This window comes from Triticum aestivum, chromosome 2D (assembly GCF_018294505.1).
Source record: "Triticum aestivum cultivar Chinese Spring chromosome 2D, IWGSC CS RefSeq v2.1, whole genome shotgun sequence".
Taxonomy (NCBI): domain Eukaryota; kingdom Viridiplantae; phylum Streptophyta; class Magnoliopsida; order Poales; family Poaceae; genus Triticum; species Triticum aestivum.
In genome coordinates, this window is record NC_057799.1 from 115,446,866 (window position 1) to 115,458,531 (window position 11,666).

At 47.2% G+C, this 11,666-nt stretch overlaps 1 protein-coding gene across 1 annotated transcript; it reads left to right on the forward strand.

Moving 5' to 3' along the window:
• The first annotated feature begins 2,010 nt into the window (after nucleotides 1-2,010).
• On the forward strand, nucleotides 2,011-3,315 carry LOC123055703 (aspartic proteinase nepenthesin-1-like). Its single transcript, XM_044479604.1, has one exon. The coding sequence runs from the start codon at nucleotides 2,011-2,013 to the stop codon at nucleotides 3,313-3,315; it is 1,305 nt and encodes a 434-aa protein (XP_044335539.1).
• The last annotated feature ends 8,351 nt before the right edge of the window (nucleotides 3,316-11,666 follow it).

Consider the following 11,666-nt stretch of genomic DNA (forward strand, 5'->3'; position numbering starts at 1 on the left):
TAGATAGTACATACATTCATACATAGAACTCAGATGCACTTTTCCTAAAATGGTAGTTGCACATTTCTGCAAAAAGTGTAAGTAGTTTTGTACAAAAGTGCAACTAGGTATAATCACCTAGAAAATACATACATAGTAGTCCATTTGCACTTTTCTAAAAATGATAATTGCACATTCCAAAAAATGTGAAATTAATCTTATATAAAAGTAAGTCTATAAAATACATACAGAGCAACATAGTTGCACTTTTCTGAAACGACAGCCATACATATCTGAGAAAGTGCAACTAAGATATAATCAGAATAGAAAATGCATACATTGTGCTAGTTGTGCTTTTAGGAAAAAGGGCAACTGCATCCATTTGAAACAAAAGTGTAGCTGAGGTATAATCGGCCTATGAAACACACACATAGCAACCATGTTGTACTGTTTAGAAATGGTGTAAATGTACATCTGTGAGAAATTGCAAGTACTCTCTTCGATTCAAATTAATTGACGCTGCTTTAGTAAAACTTTAGTACAAATTTGTACTAGAGCAACATTAATTAATACGAGTCGAATGGAGTATTATTCTTAGATAAGTCCACGACGTCACCAATAGTAAATAATGACAGCAAAAACAAATGAGTACATTGACACAAAAGGCAGCTCACACGATTTTACGACTGTCATGAAATGTAAAAAAAAGAGTTGTCGAGTTTACGCTATTTTGGGTCTGATAAAAAAAATCTGATCATATTCATGCATGGTTCAACAAGGAACCACATGAAAAAGAATACGAAACACTGCACTCTAAATTGTCCTAAAAATGTTACTGCTACAAAAGTGCTAAGCTACACAACCAAACAAAAAAGAAAGAAAGAGACGAGATAGGCCCAACGAACGGAACAAAAGCCTGTTAGAAGAAGCCCACAAACAGGGCAGGCCCTTGCACCCGCGTAGCTCCACCCCCCCTGTGTGCGCAGCCGCTGTACCTAATGATCCTCAGAAAGAAAAAATGCTGTACCTAGTCTTAGCAATCAATCAAGCGGATCGCACATCGCCTGAGAATCAACAAAACTCTCAGCGACTGCGAATTAGCAATTCCGATATAGGATAAGAAAACAGTTTTGCTAAAGTATTAGATATGTCATAAGTATTGCATATCTAAGTCCTATATCATTGATTTTTAAGAAAATGGCTTGTCTATCCCCATCCTCCCTTGAAAAAAGGGCCTCTCTTAGGGCCCCTAAATCCTAGAGCAGAGTGGCGTGTGACAAAGGTAAATAATATCACTGTTTTCAAATATAAGTCTTTTTATAGATTTCAATACAAACTATATACAGATGTATATAAACATATTTTATAGTGTAGATTCACTCATTTTACTTTGTATGTAGTCTTTTTTAAAAATCTTTAAAAAGACTTATATTTCCTCAACTCTAGTATAACGGAGGAAGTATTTAGGAATAGAGCGAGTAGCATGTAAGGCATCTTTGCACACCAATGTGAGATGAACAAGACGGTCATAAAGGCACTAGTGTTAGCTAGCTAGCTCCCTCCTTTCCATAATGTAAGATATTTTTTAACACTAATATTTAAGTCTAAAGCTGAAGGCCCCTTCCATCCTGGCCGGGTCGTTTCTTCCTAGCTCAGCACATCCGTGGCAAATGGCGGCACAAGGTTTAGAGGCCAGAGGAGTCCGAGGCAGCAGGGGTTATGCGGTTAGCGCCAACAATATGGGCAGACGGACGTCCTACTCTGCTCCATAGCTTATTCCGCCCTTGATGACAACATCTACGTCCGCATGCTAAAGATCGGAGTAGTATAATCAGTTTGTTAACGATCTACTACTACTTACTGTTGTCATTCATTCATGGTGACCTTGACGTTGTCAGAAGGTTCAGGGTCTTCCGAGAGGAAGACATCAAAATTTAGCCGCTAAAACCTTCCTATATAAAGACTTGCAAGTTTCAACAAATTTACTCGAGCTTTGCACTGATCATCCAGTCCATCCATACGCTGGATTTCATGGCTCCTTTACAAGCTCTGAGCTTGCTCCTACTTGCCTCACTGGCCAGCTCGGCGGCGTCCGGCTACCGCTCCACGCTCACCCACATTGACTCCAAACTCGGCTTCACCAAGGCACAGCTGATGCGCCGAGCCGTGCACAGAAGCCGCCTCCGAGCGGCCTCGATGCTACCAGGCTATTCCACAACGCTTTCCAGCTCGAACGCCGGGCCAAGGCTCCGCTCGGGCCAGGCCGAGTACCTTATGGAGCTCGCCATCGGGACGCCGCCGGTGCCGTTCGTCGCCCTCGCCGACACCGGCAGCGACCTCACATGGACGCAGTGCCAGCCGTGCAAGCTCTGCTTCCCGCAGGACACGCCCGTCTACGACCCGACCACCTCCTCCAGCTTCTCCCCCGTGCCCTGCTCCAGCGCTACGTGCCTGTCCATATGGAGCCGCAACTGCACCCCTACCGCGCTCTGCAGGTACCGCTATGGGTACGAGGACGGCGCCTACTCGGCAGGTGGCTTGGGTACGGAGACGATCACGTTCGGCTCTAGCGCGCCCGGCGAAGCACCGGCCGCCTCCGCCGGAGGCGTGGCGTTCGGCTGCGGCACGGACAACGGGGGCGACTCGTACAACTCCACCGGGACGGTTGGCCTGGGCCGTGGGAGCCTGTCCCTCGTGGCGCAGCTAGGGGTCGGCAAGTTCAGCTACTGCCTCACCGACTTCTTCAACACCAGTCTCGGCAGCCCAGTCTTGTTCGGCTCCCTCGCGGAGCTGGCTGCCAGTGGTGGCGCCGCCGTGCAGTCGACGCCACTTGTGCAGAACCCGCAGGGTCGGTCGTGGTACTACGTCTCCCTCGAGGGCATATCGCTCGGTGACGCTCTCCTGCCGATCCCGAATCAAACATTCGCGCTGCAGGCCGACGGCACCGGCGGGATGATCGTGGACTCCGGCACCATCTTCACGGTCCTCGTGGAAAGTGCTTTTAGGGTGGTCGCCAACCACGTCGCCGAGCTGCTCGGCCAGCCAGCGATCAACGCCACGAGCCTGGACAACCCTTGCTTCCCGGCTCCTGCCGGTGAGCGGCAGCTCCCGGCCATGCCGGACATGGTGCTGCACTTCGCCGGCGGTGCGGATATGACGCTGCATAGGGACAACTACATGTCCTTCGACGAAGAGGACTCGTCGTTCTGCTTGAACATTGGTGGGACGACGTGGACTTCGATTCTCGGCAATTTCCAGCAGCAGAATATACAGATGCTGTTTGACATCACCGTAGGGCAAATGTCATTTGTCCCCACCGACTGTAGTAAACTCTGAGGTGTGAAGCTTACTGGTTGACGTGAGTTGTTTTAAGTTATGACCATACGAGTTACCAATGTTCATTGAGCGTTGCTTCAGTGCTCCCCCTAACTGAATTTCGTACCCTTGTCCCTCGCGAGTTTATTTTTCCCTTGGCCCGCTGTAACCCAGATCCAAGCCCTGTTTAACCCGTATAACCCAGACCATATATGTACAGTACCCTTCCCCGAAAAAAATCACACGACCCCACGATCACATACGACCTGCCGAATCCAATCATTCACGCAGCTTCATAATTCACGCATTACTCTAGTTGAGGTTCTTTACGAATATCGGCGGCGGCCATCTCGTCGCCGGTGATATCGTCGGACAGCGCGCGCGGCGCCGTCGTGAATCTCCAGGGCTCGCTGGTACCGCATCCCGCGTCCCCCCATTTGTCTCGCTCGCGGCAGCATCAAACAAACTGCCGCCGTTTTCGTGGTAGTGGTTAACCTAGCGGGGCGGGTAACGTAGCTACCCGGCGGCGCAGGCGATCGTAGATCTTGTTCCGATAGTGGTGCTCCTCGTGATCTAGGTTCTTTGTCTAGGGTTAACATAGCGTCGGTTGTCGTCGGCTGTGTGCACGATGGCTATCGTTATTTGATGTGGCGGCTAACCTAGATATCCGGCAGCACAGGTAATCACATATCTAGATTTGGTAGTGCTGCTCCTCGCGATCCAAAGTGATCAGGAAGGGTGCCGTGGCCATGTTCCTTACTAGGTTTGCACGATCTGAACGCCCTCGGTTGGGGTAGTTTACTTAAAGTTCGTGATCCTGTGCTATGTGTCCTCTATTTCATTATTGATATTGTTTGCACATGTGATAACACTTACTATTTGTTGTAGGAAATGGCAGACAATGAGTTAACTGATATCATGGTAGACATGGAGTTTGGAGAACTGCTGAAGGACTGGATGGATGATTGGTCAGATGATGAAAGTTCAGATAGTGCAGATTGGTCAGAAAATGGGAACGAAGGGGATGATCTTAATGTGAGTGGCATTATCATGTTCTAATTTTTTGGTGGCATCCGACAATATTATATTTTTGTATTGAAAATTTATAGATGGACGAGGATGATGATGGTCAGGAAAACAACTCCGAGGTCTTGAATGAAGATTACATTAGTCAGGTACGGAAGTGGAATTTTTTTGGCATGCATGCAAATTGAATTTTTCTCTTTATATTATATGATAACTAATTATGTATTTGTGTTGTAATTTTTAGCTAATTTCAGGATCTCATAATGCGTACGACTATTACGGTGAATCCGATGCGGAGACAGGCCTTGATGACGAACCGGGGAGTCGCAGTCATTGGTCAACATGAGTGAGGTATGTATGTAATCAATGTTGTATGGAAGTAATGTTAAACCATAGAAAACTATTTTCATGGCTATGTTTTGATTGTGTAGGTGACAGAAGATGGGGGGAAAGAGAATGTCCAAGATATTGCGCATGCAGATGATAAGAGGGATATGTTCATGAAGATAAGAGAGATGACTTTATGTCTCAAGAAGCAGCGTTCGTTTTCTACAACAGCTATGCTAGAGATAATGGTTTCAACATTAGAAAGGATAAGGTCAGGTATAGCAAAACTAAGTCACATCATATGTGTTATAGGTGGTATGTTTGTTCCAGAGAAGGGAAGCATGACAGCAAGTTGCTAACCAAGGAAGGACGCACCCGTAGGCACCGACCCGAGTCACGCTACAACTGTGAAGCGCACCTGACCGTGAAGCTTGATGAAAAGGGTGGGGTTTGGTGTGTTGAAAGTTTTGAGGGCAAGCATATCCATATGTTGGCAAGACCGGACGAAGTACCTTTCCTTTGGTCCCACAGAAAAATCAAAGAGTGCCAGAAAGCCGAGATATTGTCCATGGGAGCCGCAGGGATTAGAATTCACACCATTATGGATTCCTTCGTCAGCAAACATGTATGGTACTGCGGTGTTGGTTTTACGAGGCGTCATATATACAACCTTTGCTCCAGGGAGAAGAGGAAGCTGCTTTCAAAAGGTGATGTTGCCACAGCCATAGGCATCATGGCCAGTAGGAAAGAGAGGGATCCTAGCTTCTTTTGCGAGTACAAGCTAGATAAAGAAGGACATATGAATAGAATGTTCTGTTATGACTCCCAGTCTCGTCATGACTATGAGGACTTCGCCGACGTGGTTGCATTTGACAACACATACAAGATGAACCTCTATGGTATGCCATTCATACCTTTTGCTTGTCTTAACAAACACCGGAAGACCACTGTTTTTGGTTGTGGCATAGTTCCGGACGAGACCGAAGAGACATATGTGTGGGTGCTGCAAACTTTTTTGAGGCCCATGTGTCAGAAGCTACCGAAGACTGTATCACGGACGCCGATGCTGCGATGATCAGGGCGATTCGCGAAGTCTTGCCAGCCGCGTGGCACCGTATATGTACGTGGCATATAGAAAAATATATGAAGATTCACCTCAGTCACAAGTCCTTGAACCAGTTCCGAGCTCTTCTGTACTACAGCATGTCCACGTTTGAGGAGAGATGGCATGCGTTTGCCAAAAGATGGCAGTTGGAAAAAAATAGTAACATGGTTGAGACGGATGTGTAAGAAGAGGAGACTATGGGCCACAGCTTATCTGATAGAGGGGTTTTGGCTTGGCATGAAAAGCAAGCAGAGGAGTGAAAGTTTGAACTCATGCCTTCACCTCCACCAAGACGGTGAAATGACCCTGGTGGATATGATTTTGCACTATGAGAACGTCGTTGTACGTATCCGTGAGAACGAGGCGCGAGATGACTGCACGGCCTCACAGACTTTACTGGTGCCAATTACTATCTCCAGGGAACAATAGTAAAAAACACTATCTCCAGGGAACTTGAGAGCTACTTCTCACGTCTTCACTCCAGCAACGTCATGGAGATTGTAGAAATAATGCTCAGAGACGAATCACAGTAGTACATCGTGGCCTAGAAGAATAACCGGAAGAGACATTTTTGGGTGGAGTATACACCAGTAAATTCGGCAGAAACTATAAGGTGCAGCTGCAGAAGAATGATTTGAAAGGGTCTACCTTGCAAGTACATATTCCATGTACTGAAGTACATGAATATATCTGAAATACCAAAGTGTTTAGTTCTTGTTCGGTTCACGAAAGAAGCAAGGTTGGGACTGCCCGTGAGGCGCACAAGTGATCTGTTGGGATTTGGTTGGACTGGGGTAGGGGAAAGAATGTAATATAGCCATGTCAGTGTGTTAGCGTCAAAAACTATGCATGCGGCATGCAAACACCTAGCTTTGTGGGATTAGTTATAGGAGAGTTTGAAGGCCGTGATAGCTAAGAGACATGAATATGATCTGCTATAGGAAAATTTGAGCAAGAAAACGTGTGATCTCGGCAAGTGCGCAATTGAATATGTAGATGATGGTGAAGGCAACATGGTTGCAGTTCAAAATCCTGTGAAAGTGTCAAGCAAAGGTGCAACAAAGGTAGATGAGAACCGCCCTGTCTCGAAAAATGGTAGACCACTCTCTTATGATGAGTTGAAAACCTGGTGCGAAACTTGCAAATTGCTAGGACACGCTAGACATAGCAAGAAATGCAAACTATATAAGAAGTAAGTGTTTGTATGCATTGTTAATTATTATTATTTTTCCTTATCATTCATTAACTTATCTTGTCTTTTATCATGTGCAGAAATGTGGAGAAGGAAGAAGAGTAGAACACTTGCTTAAGTTATTTACGGATGAATCGAGTGAACTGGCCAGTATATCCTTCACATTATGACATCATGTGTGTTTGACGTTTCGCGTGTTTGGTTCCTATATATTGTAGCAACTTCGTTGGTAGTTTGTTTACTGGGAGTGTGCTTTGGTTGAACTATGTTTGGTTTTATGCATGTAGGATGTTGTGACTTTGATGTGAGGTTCACCTCAATTGTTGGTCTGTCAACCTTTTACATCACTAAAGAAGCAACAAAAGTGAAAGGATCGAGAAGAGGTGTCTAGAGGGGGGTGAATAGACTCTCAACAAGCAAAAGTAGCAGTTTTTAAGTTCTTCAAGTTGAGGTGGAGTTTTAGAACAAGTTTAAGCATTCACAATATATTTCAAGCAAGCATGGCAAGAGTATATGAGCAGCGGAAAGTAAAGCATGCATGTTGCAAGAAAGTAAAGGGATGGGATTGGAGTGTGCAAACGCAATTTGAGACACGTAGATTTTTGGCGTGGTTCCGATAGGTGGTGCTATCGTACATCCGCGTTGGTGGAGACTTCAACCCACGAAGGGTAACTGTTGCGTGAGTCCACGGAGGGCTCCACCCACGAAGGGTCCACGAAGAAGCAACCTTGTCTATCCCACCATGGCCATCGCCCACGAAGGACCTCACTTGGGTAGATCTTCACGAAGTAGGCGATCTCCTTGCCCTTACAAACTCCTTGGTTCAACTCCACAATCTTGACGGAGGCTCCCAAGTGACACCTAACCAATCTAGGAGATACCACTCTCCAAAAGGTAATAGATGGTGTGTTGATGATGAACTCCTTGCTCTTGTGCTTGAAATGATAGTCTCCCTAACACTCAACTCTCTCTCACAGATTTGGCTATGGTGGAAAGATGATTTGAGTGGCAACTTGGGGAAGGCTAGAGATCAAGATTCTTGTGGTTGGATTGGAATGTCTTGGTCTCAACACATGAGTAGGTGGTTCTCTCTCAGAAAATGAGTAGTGGAAGTGTAGGCACGTTCTGATGGCTCTCTCTTGAATAGAGAAGGGGGTGGAGGGGTATATATGGCCTCCACACAAGATCTAACCGTTACACACATTTGACCCAACTCGGTCAGACCGAATAGGTGAACTCGGTGAGACCGATTCAGTTCACAATGTGAACGTCAGAGTTCTCGGTGGGACCCACATGATCAACTCGATAGGACCGATGTGCTATGGTTAAGGAAAAACCTCACCTCGGTGTGACCGATTGCATGAACTGGGTGGGACCGATTTCAGCAATGAGCAAACAGAGAGTTGGTCAGGCAAACTCAGTGGGACCGATTGCTCATTTCGGTGAGCCAAAATAATTGCAACAGACAACAGAGAGTTTGCTAGGCCATCTCAGTGAGACCGAGATCCTATTGGTGAGACCGAATTGATTAGGGTTTCTGGCAGTGGCTATGTCAAAGGAACTCGGTGGCGCCGGATGGATCAAATTGGTGGGGCCGAGTTTGACTTTAGATTTTGGACATATTTGGAATTGAGAAAGTGGTTGAGGGCTTTGGAGCATATCACTAAGCACTTTGAGCAAGTAGACCATTAAGCAACACCTGATCCCCTTTTAATAGAATTGGCCTTTCCTATGGACTCAATGTGATCTTGGATCACTAAAATAGAAATGAAGAGTCTTGAGCTTTTGCCAATAGTTGTCCTTAGCATCTTGAAGGGGTCCCACGTCCTCTTATCCATGCCACGCCTTTGTTGAACTTTCTGAAATATACTTAGATGAAAATATTAGTCCAACAAGGGATATGTTGACATTAATTACCAACACCACCCAGGGAGCACTTGTGCTTTCAATCCCCCTTTTTGGTAATTGATGACAACATACATCAAAGCTTTAGATAAAGATATGAAGAGTAACAAGTAAAGCTTTGGAAAGACATGTAACATGCAGAGGCTCCCCTACATGTATGCAATCATGTAAAGATAGAATATGAGAGCATGTGAGTGCATAGGCATATCAGAGCAAGCAATGAGCTAAATGTATCTTGGCTATAGGCATCAGAGTAAATGATGTTGATGAAATAAGTGTACCTTCATGTTCATGAGTCCTTGCAAAAATATGTACATCAGCAAAAGATCATCATGTACATGAGTGTGATGCATATACTTACCTTGTGGTCTTGAGCTGGCTTTGGTTGAGGTGAACTTGAGAAAACAGGGTTAGATAACACAAGGACACCTGAGGGAGTCCTGGACTAAGGGGTCCTCGGGCGTTCGGTCTATTCGATATGGGCCGGACTAATGGGCTGTCAAGATACAAGGAAGAAGACCACTTTTCATGTCTGGTTGGGACTCCCGTATATGTGAACGGCAAGTTTAGGTGTCCGGGTATATTATTTCCTTTCTGTGTAACCGACTTTGTACAACCCTAGGCCCCTCCGGTATCTATATAAACCGGAGGGTTTAGACCAAAGGCAGGATCATAACATTGACAGGCTAGCCAAGTTAGGGTTTAGCCACTACGATCTCGAGGTAGATCAACTCTTGTAACCCCTATACTCATTGAATATAATCTAGCAGGAGTAGGGTTTTACCTCCATTAAGAGGGCCCGAACCTGGGTAAATACTGTGTCCCTTTGATTATCGTTACCATCAATCTGCAGACATACAGCTTGGGCCCCCTACCCGAGATCGGCCGGTTTTGACACAGACATTGGTGCTTTCATTGAGAGCTCCGCTGTGTTGTCAACAGAAGGATCGATGGCTCGCCTCTTCATCAACGATGATGTTGTGTCTAGGGAAAATTTTCTCCCAGGACAGGTCTTTGTGTTCGGCAGCTTCGTGCTTCGTGCCAACTCGACCGGCCACCTTGAGCAGGTCGACAGTTACGCCCCCGGCCACCAGATCAGGTTCGGAAATCTGAACTACGTCGCCAATATCCGAGGAGATCTGATCTTCGAGGGGTTCGCGGCCTCGAGTGCCACCCCCTACCATCACGAAGGAAGCTCTTCAGATCCGCTCTTAGATCCCCTCCAGGGGCCGACACTCGCACCCGCCTCGGCCTTAGATCCGGAGCAGGTCGTATCGTCCGAAGACGGGAGGATCAGCCCCGCTGGACTCTTTTCTATCATGGAACTTCCGACCGGAGACCCAGACGTGATCTTGGACTCGCCTCTGGACGACGCCTCTGAACTATCGACGTCTGCGTCAATCGGGCCCAACCAGGTGTCTATCAGCGAACTCAGCCCTGCAGATCCGCAGACTCCTACCGAGCTTTCACCCTTGGACGAAGCATTGGGCTTAATGCGGTCTCTCGCCATCATGGAAGCTTTACCTCCGAACTACGCCCAGCATGGGCTGGGGGCTGAGAGCGGGGAATTTTATGACCCGCCCACCACCCACTTAATAGCCACCGTCGAGGATTTAACCGACATGCTAGACTACGCGTCCGAAGACATCGATGGTATGGACAACGATGCCGACACAGAATCAAGCCAAGTCCCACCTATCACAGGGCGCCGGACATCCACTTCTACCTATGACGTATACATGGTGGACACTCCTGATGAAAAGGACGACGAGGATAATCAGAACCCCGATAAGGACAAGCCCGTCAACGAACCACCAAAGCGCCGGCGCCAACAACGCCGCTCACGATCACGTCGGGCAAGGGACAGCAACACCGGCACCGGAGACAATGAGACTCCGGATAATGCCGAGGACCCCGAACACCCCGTTGAGCCCACGTCTAGACAGGATGAGAGGGAGGAGGGTCGGTATAGCCCCGAACACGCTGATCATGAAGATTCGGAAGACATCAACTATATGCCAGTCTCCGAAGAAGATGTTAGCCTTGGTAACGAAGATTTTATCGTACCAGAGGAACCTCTCGAACAAGAATGCTTCAAGCGACAGTTAATCACCACTGTGCGAAGCCTGAAAAAGAAGCAGCAGTAGCTCAAAGCTGAACATGATATGCTCAATGAAAGGTGGACCAAGGTCCTGGCCACCGAGGAGTACAGCCCCGAGCGACCCATAAAAAGTTACCCCAAGCGCAAGCTACTGCCACAATTCGACGATGAAGCCCTTGAGCCAATACCGTCGAAATACAATCAGGCAGATCAACCAGACCGACCACCACATGGACGGGATAAAGCGGCACATCAAGCCGAACGCCAGCCCGCACCCCCTCGCCGAAGAGGCAAGGAAACAACAGTTGCGGGCTATACATATGACTTGCATCAGGACCTAGCCAATAAAGCCGGTCGGACGAGATCAATCTATGGATCAAGGGGCCGTGCCCCGGCACGAGATCACGGCTATGAAGCCCGGCCTGATGAACATTACAATATTCGGGATCAGCACCGAACTCAGATGTCATCCGATCTCCGCCGTGATGTCGCACGGTATAGGGGTGCCGCACACCCCATGTGCTTCACCAATGAGGTAATGCAACACCAGTTTCGGGAAGGGTTCAAACCCGTAAACATCGATCAGTACGATGGTACGACAGATCCGGCCGTCTGGATCGAGGATTTTCTTCTCCACATTCATATGGCTCGTGGAGATGACCTTCAGGCCATTAAATATCTTCCTCTAAAGCTGAAAGACCAGCACGGCACCGGCT